The 23,313-nt window shown below is 50.0% G+C and overlaps 1 protein-coding gene across 8 annotated transcripts in view; it reads left to right on the top strand.

Moving 5' to 3' along the window:
* Window positions 1-23,313, top strand: part of NTNG1 (netrin G1) — a 248,577-nt gene that overhangs the window by 112,080 nt on the left and 113,184 nt on the right. For all 8 annotated transcript variants that reach the window (XM_080649321.1, XM_080649320.1, XM_080649326.1 and 5 more), the window contains exon 3: window positions 12,607-13,247. In XM_080649321.1, the coding sequence (XP_080505447.1) occupies window positions 12,607-13,247 (641 nt within the window). The remainder of the gene's footprint in view (window positions 1-12,606; window positions 13,248-23,313) is intronic.

The raw sequence follows: 23,313 nt of genomic DNA, 5'->3' as shown, positions 1-23,313 counted from the left end.
AGAGATCTTCAGCTCTAAAGCTACCAGGAGAGATACTGCTGTGAAGGGTGGAGAGAAAAGGGAAGATAAAACGACCCCCAGGAAGGGATTGGGATGTCACTGCAGCCTCCCCACAGGTCCCAGGAACCCTATCAGTCACTCACACTGCACTCTGCACTTGGACTTGGAGTTTTAGGCTTTGTTTAGTTCTAGTTTGTGTTATACCAAACATGACATCATACAAATTCCATCTACAACCTAGGGGACTGGGCAGGTCTCGAAGCTTGGTTATCTACTTGATCCCCAATCACAGACCTGTGGGCAAACCCCTCTCAGCCCTCCCATACTTTCAGCTCTACTTAATTGATCCTATTTCCTCCCTGCTTTCCTGGCTTTCTACTTTCCTTACTTTCTTTAAATCCATAAATTTTTGTTGCACACTTATCATGTGCCAATTTTCTCTCTCCTTATAGAATTCTAGTGATGGAGACATAAAGGTAAATAATTGGAACTTAATGTGCTGAGTTGCGTGATAATGTATATGGTCCACTGTATGGTGTATATGTGTATATATTTATATATTCATATATATATATATATATGAATGTGTGTATATATATGTGTGTGTATATATACACATATATGTATGACTAACTTATTAGGTATGAACATGAATTATTAAAAAAAAAAAAATACAGAGGCCAGATCTTGAAGGATCTTACAAGCTATGTATGCTAAGGAATTTGAATTGTCCTCCTGAAGGTAATGAGAAATCCCTTAAAGAGCTTTAAGAGGGGGCATGATACAAACAGATTTGGATTTTAGAAAGACCGCTGTAGCAGCTCTTAGGAAACAGGCTATAAGAGGACGATCTATGGAGAGAGACCACTGAAGAGGCTATTACAGTAACGCTGGAGAAAGCGTTCTTAATATCGTAAATATTTTGAAAACTAAAGAAAGCGTTGGCGGTGTGAATGAAGCTGTGGTGATGGGTTGCATCTAGGGAACTTGGTTGGTGAACAGATTGAGGAAAAGGAAGGAATGTCCGATGCTGCCTGCGTGGAAAGTGGAAACATTCGCTGTCATTGTCAAAGTCAAGGAATGCAGGTGGCCTGTGTTTAATGCTAACTACTAATGATTGAGCACTTACTGCATGCCTCGGAGACGCTAAACACTTAACATGTATTATGTAATTTCATCTCATGTCAACGTCATGCAGTACATATTATTACATTGAATTTAAAGGACAAAATCATGGCTCAAAAAAAGCAGCTTGCCCGAGTGACATAATGGCTAAATGGTAGGGCAGGGATTCCCCAGACGAAGGCAGATCTAACCCAGAGCCTTGGTTCCTAAACAATACACCGTGTTTATCAAAGTGGGGCGCAGGGGCTGTCTGCATCGGAATCAGGTATGGTGCTTGTTAAATTAGGTTCCCGGGTCCAACCCAATCTACTGAACCAGGATTCCTGATAGGTGGGGACTGCACCCACCAGATATTTCTTATGTACCTTAAACTTGACACAATGCTGCAGTACATATTCTGTATCAAACTGGGTGGCAGGAGGGTGGCCAATTCACTTTTTTTTATTATTTTTTAAAATATTTTTTTATTGATTTCAGAGAGGAAGGGAGAGGGAGAGAGAAAAACATCAATGATGAGAGAGTATCATGGATCCAATGCCTCCTGCACGCCCCCTACTGGGGATCAGGCACACAACATGGGCATGTGCCCTGACCAGGAATCGAACCGTGACCTCCTGGTTCATAGGTTGACGCTCAACCACTGAGCCAGAGCCAGCCAGGCCAAATTCACTTATTTTAAAAGAAGGAGATGTTCATGTATGGAGAATGCCACCCACGTTGCCCCCACGGGGGGGTGAGGGCAGCAAACACATTCCCGCTGAATTGGATGCTGGGACGGTGTGACTCAGTCTCCATCGTGGTGAGGCCAGCGTTGCTCCCACCTCCCCAGGGAGGTGTGGGGAAGTCTGCTGAGCAGGAAGGCTGGGGGGCGGGGGGAAGGTGGGGGAATTATCACCCAGTCGAGCCCTCCGGACTCTGCTTTTTCATTCTATGCTCAGTGGCTTTGGACACGTGCCTCCAAACCTGGCCCAGGCCTGAAACACCCCTTGGTGATTTTTCCTGAAAAGGCTTGCACATTTTTCCGGGCATTGTACCGCAGGCAGTGTGTCTGTTTTTAATGTAAATATATGGTTAATTAGGTACCGACGGGTGGAGTGGCACTCCAGTTGCACGGTGTGGTCGCTGACTCTGTTTACCCACAGGAACACCCAGTGCGCGCTCTCCAGCAGCACAAGCAGCTAATTTGAGGAGTATGAGGGTGTCGCTTGGGTGGGTCTCCTCCCCACTCCTGACTTGGGGACATCTGGTTGTGTTATTTCTGAGTTCTTCGCGATGACTTTTGAACGTGGTGGGTGCCCAATAAACAGCCAGTGAGCTGGGAAGGGAGGAGTCGGACGGGAGGGGTGAGGAGTATGAGGGAGCTGCAGGGACTCCCGAGAAAGCATCGCTTTAGCAAAGGTCATACTCGGGTCACCTTAGGTCCTCGTGCTTCTCCTGATGGAGTGGCCACTCGGCTGCGGCTGTGCTGGTGTTTCTCTCCTCTCAGGAAGCTGGTGGCTTCAGAAAATGGACTTCACGTGGGAGGGTCTCGGACTTGCTTTCTCACGGGAGAGAAGAAGGCAGCAGTTTCTGAGACTCGAGTGAGAACTTGCAGAATTCAGGATGCTTCCACTAGCCCCCACTGCGGGGCGGTCTCAGGACCCCCATCCTCCACGCTCCTCATAAGGCCACTCCCCTCGAGTTACTTTAACCCTGTGGTGGGTAAACGGGGGCTCGCGAGCCACATGCGGCTCTTTGGCCCCTTGAGTGTGGCTCTTCCACAAAATACCACAGCCTGGGCGAGTCTGTTTTGAAGAAGTGGCGTTAGAAGAAGTTTAAGTTTAAAAAATGTGGCTCTCCAAAGAAATTTCAATCGTTGTACTGCTGATATTTGGCTCTGTTGACTAATGAGTTTGCCGACCACTGCTCTAACCTAAAACGCAGCCAGCTCGCTTCAGCCGTGCGTTATTAACACTCAAGGGTTTGTTGCCTCATCTCTTTTGAGACTGAAGTCCAAATCTCGTACCAAAGATTTGTAAGTGCTATTTTTTTAAGAGCATAGATTTTAGAAAGCAACTTTTCTACCGATTGCAAATAATGTCATCTTACTCCAGTGCTTTTCTGTCGACATTCACTTTCAACCCCCCTTGGATTCCATTAATATTTACTTTTTTTCTTCTGTCTATACAAAGTAATGACGCAGGCTGTTCTGTGGGATCCATTTCTGTGGCTTGTGGCTTGAGAATGGATTTGGCTCCTTTGTAGAAACGTGGCCTGTCTTGACCTCTGAAGCTGTCTGGGGTTTGGGAGTGCTGACCGCGGTCCCCCGTGGGGATCTGCACAGGTGTCTGTCCTGGCCCTCATCTGCGACGTGGCTCCCAGCGTTCCGGCTGCAGGAAGGCTGTGCCGACTGTCTTCACGCCCGAGGAACAGGTCCGCGTGGTGTCCGCACCGTCAGGCAGGAGACGGGGACAGGCCGCGGCTTCCCTCGGCCTGGAGCGTGGCTGCTGGGCAGGAGCCTTGGGGATGTGTCAGGGTCTCATTAGAAGATGGAGCGGCCCGAGTTCAAACACAGTGCTCCCTCTCCTCCATGGTTCTCAGGGCGGCCACGTTTCCCAAACTGAGATTTGGGATTTGCACTCTGACAAATACATAAGTACTTCTGTCATAGCAAGTTTAGGATATCTATAGCTGGGACAGTCCCATAATATGTAGGTTATGTTGTGTTTGTGTGTGTGTGTGTGTGTGTGTGTGTGTGTGTGTTTTATGTTTATATTGATTTCAGAGAGGAAGGGAGAGGGAGAGATAGAAGCATCAATGATGAGAGAGAATCATGGATCAGCTGCCTTCTGCACGCCCCCCACTGGGGATCGAGCCCACAACCCGGGCATGTGCCCTGACCGGGAATCGAACCGTGACCTCCTGGTTCCTAGGTTGATGCTTAACCACTGATCCACACCGGTTGGGCCCCACACTGTTTCTAGGGCACCAAAGTGCCCTGCGTAGGCTCTGTCTGAGAGCTTCGTCTACCTTAAGTCCTTCCTTTGTGTCACTGTCCCCAGCTTTAATAAACGTGCTGTCCACAGCACCTGGACTCGTCCTGTGAAATCTTTCCTGCACGAAGTCAAGAACGCACCCTCTACGGCCGGCCTGAGGCAGAGTACTCCGGGCCGGGCCCCGTCGGTGACACTGACACAGCCCTCGTGGGGTCTACCTCCAGGCCACAGCGAGAGCAGTGGGGTGTGCTATCCCAGCATGCCTCTCACCAATCCAACAGGCAAGGACCCGCCAGACGCACGTGGGTGTGAGCGAGCTCTGCCTCACTGTTCTTCACAATCCGTCTAAGTGTGACCCCGGGCGCTGCGCACAGACACTTGTATGTACACGCGTGCCTGCTTGGCACACGACTCACAGTGCAGTCGCAAACCCTCCCGGGAGAATTCCCTACACCTCCAACTGTTTTCGCCGATAGCTTGCCAGTGAGTGAAGATAGGAAGGGCAAGTTCAAAATAGCAGGAACCACGGGCATTGCCCGAATCCTGCTTCTCTAGGACTTTCTTCCTTTCTTCCTCTCTTAACTCTGAAGGGCTAGCCGAGGTCAGGCGAAAGGTGGTTGTTTTCAAAGGTGTCCCTTGTCAGAAGAAAGGCACTCCCACCTGCAGAAACAATAAAAGACGGCCTGGAATTGTACGTATCCCTCGAAGTTCTATTAGGCAAGAATAACAACACATTCCACTTCGCGGCAAAGTGCTAATTAAAAACGAACTTCAGTGCTCCCAGAGGTAAAATATTAGTGTTATTTTTAAAATGAAATTAAGCTGCACAACCTCCTTCCTCTTTCCATTGTTATAAAAATATTTAGCAGCCGGGTCGGTTTAATGATGTAGGCCTCTCTTAAGGGTGTCAGTGTTATCAGCACAGGCATAAAATATTTTGTCCGTAGACGGTTAAGGATCTGCTGCTTGTGGGACTTGAGATCTATTTTAGGATGCCTGCTGGCTACAAAATAATTACTGATACTTGCTAATGCCCGAATCTGTTGGATTTAGCAGCAAGAAGTTCTTTGTTTTCACGAGTAGGGGGAAGTGATTTTTCTTATAGAAATTTCTTTGTTGGTGGTATTAGAGAGGATTAGGGTGGGGTTGAAGTACTTGAAAATGCAATTAATCTAATCCCTTTAACAGCAATTGTTTTCATATTGATAATTCTCGGTAACAACAGCATTACAGATCACAACCTTGTGAAATATTGACACTACATATTTTAGCATAAAAAAATCTCTCCCCCAGCTCTCTTTTTCTATAGAATGGTAACATTTTCAGCCTCTTAGACCTTCTTTTCTTTCTCTCTCACCTAAAATGCGAGCTTTCTTCTCAGGGGGCCAGAATAATATATATATTTTTAATCCTGCTAATTTTCTCTCAATGTCATTGTCTCTCGGTCATTATGTTAATGGCCAGCAAATCATTAATCTCCTAAAAAGAGTGTGAGTAGGAAACAAGAACAGTTCTATTGATTTCTTTCTTTTTTCTTTTTTTTTTTTTTTTTGGTATCTACAGTCATTTAGTTTAGATTCTCATGTGAAATGATTTGTTTACCGATCAATTTCAATAAATTGTTATGCTGTTAAAATTACCACGAAGGAGGTAGATGAAGGACAAAACGGTCCTTCTGGTCAACCTCTGATCATCTCCAGAGTAAACGGGATTGTTCTGAATCTGCTCAAATGTCATGTCACCCAGGAGAGACTTCCCGTGACCTCCCAATATAAAATCGCCATCAGAATCCCTCCTCCCTTGAACAGGCTGCGTCTTTCCTCAGAGCACATAACGTTATAAAACTTTATATATTTGTTTCCCTGGTGCATCTCCCCCCCCCCCACCCCCCACAACAAAGAGGGAGGCACTGCCGAAAGCAAGGACTCAGATATGTTCACTGCTGTGTCTTGGGAGCCAAGACAAGGGCCTTAACGATAGTGACATCACAGGCCATCAATAATGATCAAATACAGCAGGCGCTTATGGAATGCTCTTCTCATTTGTTTTGGTGCCTAAAGCAGCAGATGGGTGCAGAGCAGGGACCTTTTCTCCTTGCCCTGGCAGGCGTCTCGATGGCTGACGACGTGATGGGAACGTGAGCGTTTATCCTGAGCCCACGTCCCGCTGAGCCCCAGCGGAATGGCCCTGTGGTCAAAGGCAGAGGCTGGGTGCTTCACCCGGCGTGTCTTCACTAAAGGGCTGAAGCTTTGGGTTGTGCGGGGCCTGCTTGGCATCCACCTGTTTACCATTTTAAGAGCAGCACAGCCCGGCAGCAGTGGCTCGGTCCTACGAACCAGGAGGTCACGGTTCCATTCTCAGTCAGGGCACAGGCCTGGGTTGCAGGCTCGATCCCCAGTGGGGGACGTGCAGGAGGCAGCTGATCAATGATTCTCTCTCATCATTGATGTTTCTATCTCTCTCTCCCTCTCCCTTCCTCTCTGAAGTCAATAAATATGCATGTATGTATGTATGTATGTATGTATGTATGTATGTATAAGAAGAGTCATACAGAGCAGAGACTCTCCAGGGATGCTCTTCAGTGCACTAGCTACATGCTATAGAAGCAGAGGTTACTAAACAGAGCGTCCATGGTCTGGTAAGCTTCTGAAACCAGGTATCGCAGGAAGCTAAGGAAAGTTTAACTTCACGTGTGATCATCTCATTAGAGCTCTCGAGCGGAAGACTATGTTAGGCTGTGTTTCCCAAACTCATTGGACCTCAGACCAGCCGTGGGCAAACTACGGCCCGCGTGCCGGATCCGGCCCGTTCGGCTGTTCTATCCGGCCCGCGGAGCCGAAAGAGCAGAGGGTTCTCTTGCTCTCCCCTCCGCTCCTTTACTTTAAATTTATATTAGTTCACACAAACACTCCATCCATGCTTTTGTTCCGGCCCTCCGGTCCAGTTTAAGAACCCATTGTGGCCCTCGAGTCAAAAAGTTTGCCCACCCCTGCCTTAGACCCTTCTTTTTGTACCAGCCACCCTCCCCCAAGGCTGGGTTGCATCATAGGAAGTCCATTGGGAGTTGAACAAAGCGGCCAGAGCAGGGGCAGGAGGAGGGGGGCCCGGCTCTGCCACCTTCCTGACCTCGCTGTGTGACCTTCGGCACTTTCCTCGACGCTCCCTGTATCTCAGTTTCCTGTGGTGTAAGGTGGGGATGAAAAGGATGACCCAGGATAATGTAGGTAAAGTGGCCCTTACATGCTACATAGCTGGTGATGGTCGGCGACGCCTTCGATTGAATATAGGAATGCATGCTATTTAGACAGACATCTTCATGGATATTGCCTACGCCAGGTGTACTAGTATTGATCCGCTCCCAGAACCGCTCTGCCGCATCTCCTCTGTCTCGGCGCCCTGTGCCCCTCTGAGAAGCTCTGCGCACCACGGCTGAAGCCAAGGAAATTCTGCGTGGGGCTCCCTGGGGGGAGCGATCCAATGTCCCATCCCTGGACCTCCGGGTGAGCCGCCTGTGTCAGGAGGAAGGGGGGCAGCATCCACGCTGATGATGGTGCAGATGGCTACGTGCTGCTAGAATTGGAAGGGACTGTATTTTTTTCAGGACATCTCAAAGGAAGGTGTGATCTGTGTAAATCTGACCCCTTCCCGTCAAATGTGCCTTTCCATGTATTTAGAATTTATAAATCCCGGCAGATTCCACCGTATTTATAGCCCTCCGTAAAAAGCCCGCGCCTGGTTCGTGGAGTTTTGCATTTGGCTCCCCCGCTATGCCGAAGAGAGTTTAAATAATAATAAATTTGGTGATTTATTCCACCTGGAACAGAAACTTATTCTCCCCTCCTGGCTCGTTCCGAAGGGGACGCTATAAATAGCGCCACAGACGCTGGGATCAGGAGCGGGGAATTGAAATGTGAGAGGGAAGTACAGCCACATCTCCATTGTCACGGATGCCCTGCCTGTATTTCTGAAACAGTTCTGTTCCCCCAATGACTGCCTTCTCTTCTTTCTCCTGCCCCGGCGCAGTTAGGCGCGAGGTCCCGAACCTGTTGCGTCTGTGGGATCCGGTTGCGTTAATGGGGGAGAGCGAGGGGAAGCAGTCGCTGACGAGGTGGGAGAGGTGGCCTCTGGGGCCCCGGGCAGGTCTCCGATGCTCACCTCCCATTTCACAGGAGTCAGCGGAAACTGAGCTTCTGTGTCTAAAGTGGAAATTCATCATTCGAGACCCCCCCCCCCCTCCCCCCCCCGCGCTCATGCAGCCCGCAGGTCTGATGGTGACGACAAGCCCTCAGCTCAGGAAAAAGGGGAATAAAGAGGATCTAATTGCAATTCCCAGAGGGAGCCTAAGGGCAGAGTCCCGGGGTGATTCCTCCTCCCGCCTCTGCTTAGCATTCCCCAGGGAAATACCTGCAGGGTCGGCTCCCAATGACACCCCTTGTTTGCTTAAACACAAGATGAACAGAAATCAGGAAGCCTGTAGATTGTCTGAGAAGCTGCAGGTGAGGGCTGAGAGCAGCCCTGGGGCAGCATAGAGGGTGTGATCACCTGTGGCCGGACGAGGGCCCCCTGGTCAGCTTCCTGTTTGCTGGGCCTGTGAAGGAAGGAGCCTTCCTGAGGTGGAGAACAATGGTAGCAGTTCACGTCCATGGACAGCTGATGGTGGCCGGAGCAGGGCGCATAGCAATGGTCCCCGGCTCCCTGGCTCTTTGCACCAGCCTCCCACTTAAGTCCTGGCATTTCCTGGTCTGATCCCTCGGAGCACAGCCCCCCCCTCCACCCCATCTTCCTGAGCGATCCCCTGGCCTCTGGCTAATGGGGCGGCAGATGTGTGGGCCAAGCCCCAGAGCCTGGAGCAGCCCACATTCTAACGATTTGTGGCGAGCAAAGTAAATGCTCTCATCGCAGGCTCCACGGAGCAGGGACCCGGTTAAGGATGATGGATCGGAGGCCACGGGAATAGATGGCGAGTGTCCCAGGGGGTGTGGTTGCCCAGTCAGGACGCAGGTATCTGCGGGGCATTGCTCACTGCACAGCTCTGCCTGGAAGCCGGCTTTCTGAGGAATGGGGCTCTGGAGGCACGTGCCTGGGGCCTGGAGGAGTTCCCTTGCTTTTCCGAAGCCTCTCTGTGAGCGGCCGCAGCGGGGTGGAGCCGGCAGACAGCGCTCGGTGTCTCCGGTGCTTCTGGGACCACGTTCTGGGTCTAACACACACGCGAGAAGTAAACTGTTTCCACTTCCTAACGCCCCTGGAAAGAAACCAGGCAGGGAAATTAGCACACGGGTGTTTTTTTTAAGCAATCAACTAGGAAACTCCAGTCAGGGCAAATAACAATGATGGCTGCAGCCCCACGTGGCTCAGCGGTTGCGTGTCAACCTGTGAACCAGGAGGTCACCGTTAGAGGTCACAGTTCCATTCCTGGTCAGGGCACATGCCCAGTTACAGCTGGATTCCCAGGCTGGGGAGTGCAGGAGGCAGCCAATCAATGATTCTCTCTCATCATATATGTTTCTATCTCTCTCTCCATCTCCCTTCCTCTCTGAAATGAATAAAAAAATATTTTTAAAAAATTATTACTGCAAACAGGTTTTTTTCTTCCTTTCTTCTTTTCTCCTTTCCTTCCTTCCTTCCTTCCTTCCTTCCTTCCTCCCTCCCTCCCTCCCTCCCTTCCTGCCTCTCTCCCTTCCTTCCTTCCTTCCTTCCTTCCTCCCTTCCTTCCTCCCTTCCTTCCTTCCTTCCTTCCTTCCTCCCTCCCTCCCTGCCTCCCTCCCTGCCTCTCTCCCTTCCTTCCTTCCTTCCTTCTTCCCTTCCTTCCTCCCTTCCTTCCTTCCTTCCTTCCTTCCTCCCTCCCTCCCTGCCTCCCTCCCTGCCTCTCTCCCTTCCTTCCTTCCTTCCTCCCTCCCTCCCTGCCTCTCTCCCTGCCTCTCTCCCTTCCTTCCTTCCTTCCTTCTTCCCTTCCTTCCTCCCTTCCTTCCTTCCTTCCTTCCTTCCTCCCTCCCTCCCTGCCTCCCTCCCTGCCTCTCTCCCTTCCTTCCTTCCTTCCTTCCTCCCTTCCTTCCTTCCTTCCTTCCTCCCTCCCTCCCTCCCTCCCTGCCTCTCTCCCTTCCTTCCTTCCTCCCTCCCTCCCTCCCTGCCTCTCTCCCTTCCTCCCTTCCTCCCTTCCTTCCTTCCTCCCTTCCTCCCTCCCTCCCTGCCTCTCTCCCTTCCTTCCTTCCTTCCTTCCTCCCTCCCTCCCTGCCTCTCTCCCTTCCTTCCTTCCTTCCTTCCTCCCTCCCTCTCTCCCTCCCTCCCTCGCTGCCTCTCTCCCTTCCTTCCTTCCTTCCTTCCTCCCTCCCTCCCTCCCTCCCTCCCTGCCTCTCTCCCTTCCTTCCTTCCTTCCTTCCTCCCTCCCTCTCTCCCTCCCTCCCTCGCTGCCTCTCTCCCTTCCTTCCTTCCTCCCTCCCTCCCTCCCTCCCTCTCTCCCTTCCTTCCTTCCTTCCTTCCTTCCTTCCTCCCTCCCTCCCTCCCTGCCTCTCTCCCTTCCTTCCTTCCTTCCTTCCTTCCTTCCTTCCTTCCTTCCTTCCTTCCTCCCTCCCTCCCTCCCTGCCTCTCTCCCTGCCTCTCTCCCTTCCTTCCTTCCTTCCTTCCTCCCTTCCTTCCTTCCTTCCTTCCTCCCTCCCTCCCTCCCTCCCTCCCTGCCTCTCTCCCTGCCTCTCTCCCTTCCTTCCTTCCTTCCTTCCTCCCTTCCTTCCTTCCTTCCTTCCTCCCTCCCTCCCTCCCTCCCTCCCTGCCTCTCTCCCTGCCTCTCTCCCTTCCTTCCTTCCTTCCTTCCTCCCTTCCTTCCTTCCTTCCTTCCTCCCTCCCTCCCTCCCTCCCTCCCTGCCTCTCTCCCTTCCTTCCTCCCTCCCTTCCTCCCTCCCTCCCTCCCTCCCTGCCTCTCTCCCTTCCTTCCTCCCTCCCTCCCTCCCTCCCTGCCTCTCTCCCTTCCTTCCTTCCTTCCTCCCTCCCTCCCTCCCTCCCTCCCTGCCTCTCTCCCTTCCTTCCTTCCTTCCTTCCTTCCTCCCTCCCTCTCTCCCTCCCTCCCTCGCTGCCTCTCTCCCTTCCTTCCTTCCTCCCTCCCTCCCTCCCTCCCTCCCTCTCTCCCTTCCTTCCTTCCTTCCTTCCTTCCTCCCTCCCTCCCTCCCTCCCTGCCTCTCTCCCTTCCTTCCTTCCTTCCTTCCTTCCTCCCTCCCTCCCTCCCTCCCTGCCTCTCTCCCTTCCTTCCTTCCTCCCTCCCTCCCTCCCTGCCTCTCTCCCTTCCTCCCTCCCTTCCTTCCTTCCTTCCTCCCTTCCTCCCTCCCTCCCTGCCTCTCTCCCTTCCTTCCTCCCTTCCTCTCTCCCTCCCTCCCTCGCTGCCTCTCTCCCTTCCTTCCTTCCTTCCTTCCTTCCTCCCTCCCTCCCTCCCTCCCTCCCTCCCTGCTTCTCTCCCTTCCTTCCTTCCTTCCTTCCTCCCTCCCTCTCTCCCTCCCTCCCTCGCTGCCTCTCTCCCTTCCTTCCTTCCTTCCTCCCTCCCTCCCTCCCTCCCTCCCTGCCTCTCTCCCTCCCTTCCTTCCTTCCTTCCTTCCTCCCTCCCTCCCTCCCTCCCTCCCTCCCTCCCTCCCTTCCTTCCTCCCTTCCTTCCTCCCTTCCTTTCTCTCTCCCTCCCTCCCTCGCTGCCTCTCTCCCTTCCTTCCTTCCTTCCTTCCTTCCTTCCTTCCTCCCTCCCTCCCTCCCTCCCTCCCTGCCTCTCTCCCTTCCTTTCTCCCTTCCTTCCTTCCTTCCTTCCTTCCTTCCTTCCTTCCTTCCTTTCTTCCTCCCTCCCTCCCTGCCTCTCTCCCTTCCTTCCTTCCTTCCTTCCTTCCTTCCTTCCTTCCTCCCTCCTTCCCTCCCTCCCTGTCTCTCTCCCTTCCTTTCTCCGTTCCTTCCTTCCTTCCTTCCTTCCTTCCTTCCTTCCTTCCTTCCTTTCTTCCTCCCTCCCTCCCTGCCTCTTTCCCTTCCTTCCTTCCTTCCTTCCTTCCTTCCTTCCTTCCTTCCTCCCTCCCTCCCTCCCTCCCTCCCTGCCTCTCTCCCTTCCTTCCTTCCTTCCTTCCTTCCTTCCTTCCTTCCTTCCTTCCTCCCTCCCTCCCTCCCTCCCTCCCTCCCTGCCTCTCTCCCTTCCTTCCTTCCTCCCTCCCTCCCTCCCTGCCTCTCTCCCTTCCTCCCTTCCTTCCTCCCTCCCTCCCTCCCTCCCTCCCTGCCTCTCTCCCTTCCTTCCTTCCTTCCTTCCTTCCTTCCTCCCTCCCTCCCTCCCTCCCTCCCTCCCTGCCTCTCTCCCTTCCTTCCTTCCTTCCTTCCTTCCTTCCTCCCTCCCTCCCTCCCTCCCTCCCTCCCTCCCTGCCTCTCTCCCTTCCTTCCTTCCTTCCTTCCCTCCTTCCTTCCTTCCTCTCTCTCTCTCCCAGCCTCTTAGCAGCAGGAGGATGGCAAGACGTGTGCCCAGCCCATGTCTGACGCACCCTCTTGTGTTCTTCTTCCCCAGGGCAACCCCTACATGTGCAACAACGAGTGTGACGCGAGCACCCCCGAGCTGGCGCACCCCCCGGAGCTGATGTTCGACTTCGAGGGGAGACACCCCTCCACCTTCTGGCAGTCGGCCACCTGGAAGGACTACCCCAAGCCTCTGCAGGTGAACATCACCCTGTCCTGGAGCAAAACCATCGAGCTCACGGACAACATCGTCATCACCTTCGAGTCGGGGCGCCCGGACCAGATGATCCTGGAGAAATCCCTGGATTACGGGCGCACGTGGCAGCCCTACCAGTACTACGCCACGGACTGCCTGGACGCCTTCCATATGGACCCCAAGTCCGTGAAGGACTTGTCCCAGCACACGGTCCTGGAGATCATCTGCACCGAAGAGTACGCCACGGGCTACATGACCAACAGCAAAATCATCCACTTCGAAATCAAAGACAGGTTCGCCTTCTTCGCCGGGCCCTGGCTGCGCAACATGGCCTCGCTCTACGGCCAGCTGGACACGACCAAGAAGCTCAGAGACTTCTTCACGGTCACGGACCTGCGGATCCGGCTGCTGCGGCCGGCCGTCGGCGAGATTTTCGTGGACGAGCTGCACTTGGCGCGCTACTTCTACGCCATCTCAGACATCAAGGTCCACGGCAGGTAAGAGCGCATCCCTCGCGCGTGAGTGAGGACGGGTGTGTTCATAGGCCAGTGGTCGGCAAACTCATTAGCCAGCAGAGCCAAATAGCAACAGGACAGCGATTGACATTTCTTTGGAGAGCCACATTTTTTAAACGTAAACTTCTTCTAACGCCACTTCTTCAACACAGGCTCGCCCAGGCCGTGGTATTTTGTGGAAGAGCCACCCTCAAGGGGCCAAAGAGCCGCATGTGGCTCGCGAGCCGCCGTTTGCCGACCACGGTCATAGGAAATGCGGGGGGGCGGGGAAGGAGGGTTGTTCTCGCAACTGGAGAATGTTTGTCAATTTCTACTGCAGCGGATTCTCAGGGGCCCCAGCCTGGGGGGAGGTGGGTCCTGGGGCACCTGAGACCCTTCTCACTCAGCAGTGATTCCCGAGCCCAGAGTTGCTGTCCTTAGGCCGGAACCTGGCAGGACTGCGTAGGATTTAACAAAGCGGGGAAGCGCATCTTAGAGAAGGGACTAGAAAACAAGCAATGCATCTTCCCGTTGTTTCCAAATGTAAGAGAGGCCCTTCCCCAGGGGAGGCTTCTCTGTGGTTTTGTTCTCTGAAACGGAAGCTGTATTTCTTTCCGTGGGTTCAATCAGAGCCAAACGCATTTAGGGAAAACAACACATTTGTGAAAAGGGGGCAAGTTGTGTTTTTTCAGGTTTTTTGATGCTATTGTCTCAAAAAGATCTGCTGCCACGTGACCCTGAGTCAGGCTCCCTTCTGGCTGTGGGGGAGGCACAGGTGGAAGAGTTGAAGCCAGGGGTGGGCAAACTTTTTGACTCGAGGGCCACAATGGGTTCTTAAACTGGACCGGAGGGCCGGAACAAAAGCATGGATGGAGTGTTTGTGTGAACTAATATAAATTCAAAGTAAAGGAGCAGAGGGGAGAGCAAGAGAACCCTCCGCTCTTTCGGCTCCGCAGGCCGGATAGAACAGCCGAACGGGCCGGATCCGGCCCGCGGGCCATAGTTTGCCCACGGCTGGTTGAAGCAGTATGGGTCACGGTCAGGCATACCTTAGGTTTTGATAATGTCCCTGATACACAACTGAGCAACTTACCAAGAACGTTGAGGATGTTTACATGAAAAGCTTCAATCATTAGTACCAGGACCACCAAAGTAGAGATTTTTCAACCCGATGTTTTAAGTGTGGGATGTCACCAAAATCACCAACTGGTGGAGGCTGGAGTGGGAGGTGCTGAGTTGGGAAAACTAAAGATGAGTGAAAGATGCAGCAAAATGGAAATAAGAAAGCAAATCAAGGCAGTAATCATTCTAAAAATGTCAGGATAGTTTTAAATCAGAATATATGGAACATAAGAATATAAATGGTACATAAATCATCTACGTTTAATGAAGTAATCATAAAATTTTAACAAAATAAGGCAGGATTTTTAAAAATATATATTTTTTAATTGATTTCAGAGAGGAAGGGAGAGGAAGAGAGAGATAGAAACATCAATGATGTGAGAGAATCATTGATCGCCCGCCTCCTGCACGTCCCCTACTGGGGATCGAGCCTGCAACCCAGGTATATGCCCTGACCAGGAATCGAACCTTGATCTCCTGGTCCTTAGGTCAATGTTCAACCACGGAGCCACACCGACCGGGCAAAATCCCACCAGATTTACTGCTTTCCTTTTACCCCTACAATTCCCTCTCATCACTGGGACTCACCCCCTGCCTTTTCCTGTTCACCAGTCACCTGTAAGCTGGTGAGGAAGCAGCTGGGCAGGAGACAAAGGTGCAATAGAGGTGAGCCCCTCCCATCGGGTCCCCTTCTGTCACCTCCAAACTCCTGTCCAAATTCCTCAAGGCAAAGCCGATGTTGGCGTGTGCTGTGCTAGGCGCCAGATGGCTGGGGTATTTTTAGTCTTGGGGGAGGGACTAAAGAAGCAAGGCCCATGGCGCGGGCGTGTCTCCAGCTCCTAAGTTATATAAGGAACATGGAGCCACACGAGGGAACGGCAGCCTGGATGGCAGATCTGTCAGCGTGGAAGCTGATAGACGCTTCACCCTTGAACGGTTCGGCCTCGTCTGTCTTTTCCTCGGCACACCATCTACAGGAGCCTTGAAGGGGAATCGATGATCCCGGAAAGAAAGTTCTGAAGGCTCCTTTTCAAGAATATCATACACGGAAGCTTCCCCAAGGAGTCGTTTCCATCGCTCCTCCTTCCTCCGTGCATGGAACGATTGCAGTTATTTAACGTGCCTTTCCATGTCTGTTTAGGACCATTTTAATGATATTTTTTTTCCTGCCTGCCACTCCACAAATAATGTGGGAACTGGCGTGAGGTATTTGGGGACAGTAGGGAAATGGCCACAGAATAGTGGGCAGAGAATACAAGATTTTTTTTCACCTTGGACTGGTAAGCGAGGCAACAAAAGCAGGAGGGGGATCTTGGAGCTGGCCGACCATGAAGGCCAGGTCTTTATTTCCTGGGCACAAATGCACTGGGTGGTTATGTTTCATACTGGCTGGCATTGTTTGGTATAAAAAAAAAAAAAAAAACATGGTTTTTTTGTTTTGTTTTGTTTTTTAAATATATTTTATTGATTTTTTACAGAGAGGAAGGAAGAGGGATAGAGAGTTAGAAACATCGATGAGAGAGAAACATCGATCAGCTGCCTCCTGCACACCCCCCACTGGGGATGTGCCCGCAACCAAGTTACGTGACCTTGACCGGAATCGAACCTGGGACCCTTCAGTCCGCAGGCCGACGCTCTATCCACTGAGCCAAACCGGTTTTGGCCAACATGGTTTTTTGATGGTCATAAGACGAAGGTCGCTTTTAGGTTCTTTTTAGCATGTGACCCATCTGAGACCTGTTTTACTGGTGACAAAACCTGAACTCCCATCGTAAACATTTCGGCCCTCTTTGGCTACTTGCTTCTTCTGCCGCCACTTCCTCCCTCTCGCTGTGTGCTTATTCCCATCACGGAACAAGAAGGTGGCTGCTGGCGATCTCCCGGGACTAATTCTGACTTATGGATGTCCTCCTTCCGTAAATCAGGCTGCTTTTCCCTAATGAGTAATAGACGGGTGCAGTGTGCCAGCACCTTAATTAAAGAGTGCCTCTCTTCGTCCTGATCTTATTTTAATTTACAGGGTAATACTACAATAATATCACTAATGGAAGGTACATTAAAGGACATCAAGTAGCATTAACTGTATTAAATTATGGTACTTGTGTTAATTAACTGCCAAAGCAAGATGGTTCTAATGGCCAGAAAGGTCGTCTAATGCATAAATAAAATCTACCCAAATGAGAGGTGAGAGGAGGAATGGGGAGGAGATGTTTGTTCCGAACATCTTTTTATACCGACAGGGAGCTAAACCCATGGGCTGTGAAATCTAAGGTACAAAATGTTTTCTTAGTTACACATGGAAAGTTTCGATTTTGAAGTGTTTTGTTTCCTCCTCAGCATTTCCCAATTAAATTGAAAAGTTGGGCATTACATTTGTCAGAGGCATTGATTTTAGAGAACATAAACTCAGCCTTATTTATTGTTTGTTCGAGGCGAACAGTTCCAAGGAAGTCATGTGATGTATTGTAATCATTGTAAAACTGGAAAGACACGTGACCATTTGGTGATACACTCATCTGTCTGTAAGGTATGCTGTCAGCAATAGCTCAAGGTACCGGACTCAGTCACAAGAGAATAGACATTCTTTTTCAACCTCCAGATCTTTAGGATCGAATTGTAAGACCTTTCCTCAGTGGCCTAGAAAACGCTAACCAGCATCTCTATTACTTGTCTTGTTAGACAGTATCCCTCAACATAATCACCAGTCATTTTCCTCAATGGTGTTCACCCATGTCCTACCCTTGGCAGTGCCTGCCCAAGCGCTTTACAGGTAGTTGGCCATCAGCTACTCCTGGCAGAAATGGCTTTGCCTTCTTCTTTTTTAAAAAAATATATATTTTATTGATTTTTTTTTACAGAGAGGAAGGGAGAGGGATAGAGAGTTAGAAACATCCATCAGCTGCCTCCCGCATACCCCCCACTGGGGATGTGCCTGCTACCAAGGTACATGCCCTTGACCAGAATCGAACCCGGGACCTTTCAGTCCGCAGGCTGGCGCTCTATCCACTGAGCAACACCAGTTAGGGCGGGCTTTGCCTTCTGAGCCTCTGCTGTTCATCTCTGAGAAAGGAGCCAGGCACCGCTAGCATGGAAGCGCCACTTCCACACACTGTTTGGTGCTGCCCCAGATGGAACCCACCGCCCCTCCCCAATCCCAGGACGGGGAAAGGCCCAGGGACAGAGCCCCTGGGGCTGGGTGTCAGGAGTGAGGAAGGCCCTGCACGGTCACCCGCAGAAGGAAGCAGATAGGATCGTAGAGCCTCACTGTTGGAATGTCACCACCTTGGTGTTTGCTATACTCAGGAAATGCACTTTCTGGAATCAAGGCTGTCAAACGCTTCCTGGGAAAGTGTGTGATCTTGGGTAAGCAAGAACACTGCGGGGAGTTGCAGAGTATAAAAGCCGTCGGGCATCCCCATACTTCCTCAAATAATTTAGGGGAAACCATGTGGCACACAAGTGATCTGCGGAGGACAAAAGGCTTCCGGTCATCCTGCAAGTTCACTGAGTCTTTCTCTCAGCCGCAATGTGAGTAAATCTACCAAAATATTTACTCTTCACCTGTCGGGTGAGAGGCGCCAAAGCATGGGGCCTGGCCTTTGTTCATTCTTCCCAGGAGTCCTAATCATTGAAGTTGGCTTTTACCACCACCCAACAGACTCTGCTGTTATAACACCTTCCTTCTGTCACCAGTAACTACTCATCCTCCATCCCGGGCCAGACGCTGGGTTAGACGGTGGACGTGTGGAGAAGCACAAGGCGTAGTCCGTGCTCACCAGAAGCTGATGGCCACAAGGGCACAGACATGAAAACAGAAAAGGAGGACCATGTGGGTTCAGTGCTTTTGCCACATGGGTGTGGAAAGTGCCCTGGCAACAGAGAAGGGGCTCATTTAACGCAGAAAGCCTCGCGAATGCTTTGATGCGGATGTGACATTTGCACGGTGTCTTGGAATATGCGCCTTAGAATGTGGAGCAGCCAGAGCTTGAGGGATATTTTAGGTGACCCGTGGTGCTTAAGAAGAGCACACCTGGTAAGGAGCTCCAAGTAGTTGGACAAATCCTGGGAGATGGTCCAAAGGACTCTTACCTTGGGCCTTGAGTCCCCCAGGCCATAGAAATGTAAAATTCTACGGGTTCTTACATGTCAGCTTTCCAAAGCCATGGAATGAAAGGCTGTTCCCACATGGCTGTGCTGAACAAGGAGATGCAGGGAGAGACCAGGAGGACTAGGCCATTGCTTCGTTGTGGAGCAACTGGAACTCCAAGTCCTGATGCTCAAACGGAGAGCCCAGAAAAGCTCCCCAAATTCTACAGAAGCCATCGTAACACGCGGGTTTGAGATTTGCTCACCCTGCCAATAGGTCTTGGTGGACCAATCAGATTTGAAGGAAAGAAGGGCTGAAGGAAAGCCGTTAGCAGGAATCCTAGTGGAGGGTCCATGTAAGGATTTGAAAACACTCCTCTGGTGTTGCAGAAAGCGGTCTGAGCTGGAAATATACATGTTTGGATAGTATCTCCTTGCATGTGATGGTTGAGGTTTAGAGAATGAATGACATCGAAATGATAGGGTTCTTTCCCCACGTAATTATAAATGACTGGTCATTGATGGAACACTTGCAGAACTCTGCGGAATACTGTCATTGAAGTAGTAATTTCTGAAGGAAATTGCGAAATAATCTGGGGAAGAGGGAGAAATCGGAATGAGTTAAGGACATTCTACCAAATCTACCCAATAGGTCAGTATTTACGTAGTAATCCCTCATGTCTGTATAGCACTCAGGTTACAAGGCTCTGGCCAGGTACCCCCTTTCCACGAATCCTCACTAGAGACTCGGGAGGGAGGTGTGGCTTAGCCTCATTTTACAGGTGAGGAAACTGAGGACCGGAGAAGTTCCGTGACGTTAAAAGCATCCCACACGCAGTAAGATGACAAAACCAGGCTGCTCATTAGAAACCGTGTGCTTTGTCATTATGTTAGCCACCCCAGCCTGGCGTGAGCTCAGTACATGCAGGAGACCCAGGACATTCCCCAAGGAGCCGACTTTCAATTGAATCCTTAGCCAATAGGTCTTGGGGTTCTTTTCCTCTCAGAATGTCCTGGGAGTGTTGATCGGAACTCCTTCCCTCATTTTCATCTATTCTCTATGTATTATTGGGCTAATTTGTCGTATTGTGTTAGGTCCCAGTGTCTTACTGTGGAAATAAAATTGTGATGATAGTTTCTCACTTTAAAAGGGGAGAAAAAAAGAAATGAGCTGAATTTTCTCAGTATTAATTTGTTCTCATATTTTCCCATAAACGTTTAATACCAACAACTACTTTTGCTTCATGGGCATCATCAAATAGTAAAACAAGCCACATATATTCCTGGATCGACTTGGAAATGGCCAACTACCTTGGTTTATTTTAAGAAAGTGTATCTTTTAATTGAAGGCAATCTGCTTTTTCTTTTAACTTCCACCCATTAGGTTATATTCTCTTTTCTAGAACCATATTGAACATAAGTGTCTGCCTCTTTCATACAACAAAATTATGTAAATCTGAAGTCAATGATCCTATCCCCCAAGTCTTTTTCTTTCCAAGTTAAATGAATATTTAACTATTCTACCATCTAAGATTTTTAAATTTAATTTGCTCTTCTTTTAAGAGGAGAATGAAGTTCAGTAAATAAGAGTATTCAAATGAAAAGCTTAGTAACCATAAATAAAAATTAAAAAACACAAACACTGCTATTTAACTCCAATGGAAACACTTAAAAAGGGTTCCTGCCACAAATCTTTATTTTAAGTGGACATCTGAGTACCATCCCAATTTGGAGCATGTATTTTACATCCTTAAGGATTGCTTGAATTAAAAAGAGAAACTATGCATAAGCAGCTTATTTTCCTCTGAGGTTTGCACCATTATAAGGAGAGAATGTATCTAATAATCCCTCCAATTAAATTATGGACCTTGTTAGTGTGCAGAAAAACAACCCAGTTTAAGAGCTTGTCCCTTTATCCTCGCTTCCCCAGTGCCACAGATATTTTTAAACGAGTAGGTCATCCAAAAGGAAAGATGTCTCCTTCTTAAGAAGCATCAAGATCCTTGGGCAAAATACCACATCATAGAAAAACGAAATCATTTCCTTCCTCACTCCACATGTCCAGAGGAAGCTAGAGTCCAGCCACAACCACGGGGGCAGCAAGGGGAGACGGGGTGCACGCATCAGTCCTGACGTCTGCAGTTGTGTTTTCCCTCAATTCCGTGGTTGGCATCTTGGGAAGGTCTTGGTGGATTTGTCCCGAGGGTCAGAGGAATTTCCTGACACGTGAGGAGGTCATGCCACTGGTGGATACCCACTCTTAAGAGTTTGTGTGGAGCTATGTGACCATGGGGTCAGTAGGGACACCATCCCCATTCAGTCTGCAAACACAATACCAAATGAGGGAAGGTCAAGGGCTGTGTCGTCATCATTTGACTGTGTGGAGAGAGAGGTCGAGTTCATTTCAACGTGGGTCTACATTCCAGTTCAGACAGCCATCGTTAGGACTAAATATGCTCGTTTAGCCAGAAGGAACAGCGCTGCACGTAAAGGCGGGATGGCTGTTTCTTTCTACCTGTGTCTAGCAGTAGTGAAATTGGATCTAAACAAGGTCAATCAGTGGCAAAGGGAGAAAGGACAATTTTTAAATTACTTATGATTTGGCCAATAAGTATGTTTCTGAACTTCCACGTGAAAAAAAACATTGACTGAATGGATAGAGTTTTTAAATATGTGATACAGGAGCCTTATACATCCCGTTGGTCTACAGATCCCAGCCCAGGACATTATATAATTAGGATCACGAGTGTGTCAGCTCCTTCTGGCTGATGGGTGCCTAAAGCAACTGGTCTTGTACTAGGAATGTAGAGAGGACAGAGAGCAAAACATTAGGATCTCAAGATCATTATTTGTCTTATTTCTTTATTTGTTTGTTTATTTTTGTTCATCCTCACCCCAGGATATTTTCCCATTGGTTTTAGATAGAGTAGAAGGGAGGCAGAGAGAGAAACATTGATGTGAGCGAGAAACACATCAATTGGTTGCCTCCCACACACACCCCAACCAGGGTCAGAGCCCGAGATCTTTCAGTGGGTGGGCGATGCTCTAACCACCGCACCACCGGCCAGGGCTACTTGTCCTATTTTGTAAGAGAACGTTGGCTGGCAGTCCAAACCGGTTCCGGCTGCAGCTGCGCTGATCACTCTGTGAGCGCAGAGTGCGTCCCAGCCGCTCTAAGCACAGCCTCCCCATCTTCCTGAGCGGGTCAATACTGGATTCGCGTTCCTCAGAATTGCTCTTCCAACGAAGGCCGCCAGGCTCAGACACATGGGGGGGGAAGTGTGGTTTGCAATGTTTTCTTCCGGGAAGTCACAGTGCATAGAGGAGCACACGAGAGGTCCTACAGTGAAGAGACACTTCCATTTTACTTAACCGGAGCCTCCCACACCTTCTTGGCCAAGGACATCTGTGAATACCGCCAAGGAATTAGCAGTAGCAGAACTCTCCTGGGTAAACAAGCTTCCTTTCATCTCCAGTGTCATCGGACGCTTCACTGGGCATAAGGAAGTCAAGGAAAGCATCATGCGTGTGCATGTGCCTGTGCATGCGTGTGTGTGTGAGAGAGAGAATTATTTGCACTTAAGAACAGATTGATATTCCATAGCAAGGTCTAATTTTTGCTATTGTCCTTTCTATATTGTTACTCCATTGGGTGAGAAAAATGAGACCATCTCAGGGAAAGGCTAGCTGTAATAAGGAACACCTTCCTTCCTTCCTTCCTTCCTTCCTTCCTTCCTTTTTTTTTTTTTTTTAACTGTTGCTCTTATATTCTGAACCTTTGGGAGTCCCGTGCACTGAAGAATGATCGGAAATTGAATGCTGCATTGGCAACGATGGGGATATTTTGTGTTTTGTTTTTAAGCTGGAGAAATTGTGATGGAAGAGACAGCAGAGATGTAAAAAATGAAATGCCAAGTGATTCAATCTGGTGTGTTTCAGAGAGAAATGGAGATGCCGGGGGATTTCTATTCCTCTGGAATGTAATCTCTTCAAACTCTAATGACACCAATACACTAAAATCATGTCTTTAAAGGCAAATGAGATGAACTAATATTTAATTTATCCTTTTTCGTTGTGTAGAAACCACAGGCCGGTTTCCGTTAAAGGCACGTTGCCTTCTCGTTGGCTCCTTGGGAGTGTTCATGAGCAAAGGAGAGTCCAGCAGTACTAACCCTGGGCTACGGCTGAGGGGTGTCGCCTCGTCTAGGCATTGTGCTCCTGCCCTGGCTGCTTTTACTCCTTCGGTCTCGCCAGAATATCAGGGAAGCGAAGCTGTTACAACATATGGGTGACATCCATGTGTAATTATAGCTCCCCCAGTGCTGCTGGGAACAGGGAACAGATGGGGAGAGGGTGGGCCAGGAGATGATGGGAGGGGGCGTGTAAGGGGTCAGCGATTTGGCAGGTTGGAAATAGATAGCATCATGAGCTCCTGGGTTGGAATTATACGTGCAGCGTGTGTGCCCAGTAGTCAGAGCAGCGTAGCGTTGCAGAATCATTTCTCTTAGCACGGAGAGAAACCATAGAATCATCTCATCGAACTCCCTCTTTATTTTATTTTATTTTATTTTTTTTGATGTGAAACAGCATGGTTAGCTAAATTAGCCAAAGATGATACTGTTGCATGTGCAGAATTTGGACCCAGATGGGACTTGTGTTTTATTCACTGATCTGCCCCCAGTGCCTAGAATGGGGCCTGGCACATAGTAGGAATCAATACAGTTTGATGGAGAGAATGAGCACAAAAAGAAAAAAAAAAATGTGTTCCTGTATTTGTGATGGTGGAGACCCCTTAAAGTCACAGTGCAGAGCAGTGACCCATTTTTTTTGGGCGGGGGGGGGGGTGGGCAGCCAGGACCGT

This window comes from Plecotus auritus (genome assembly GCF_963455305.1).
Source record: "Plecotus auritus genome assembly, chromosome: 12".
In the NCBI taxonomy this organism is placed as follows: domain Eukaryota; kingdom Metazoa; phylum Chordata; class Mammalia; order Chiroptera; family Vespertilionidae; genus Plecotus; species Plecotus auritus.
The sequence above is the reverse complement of the archived record's forward strand: the minus strand, read 5'-3'. Positions and strand labels throughout refer to the sequence as shown.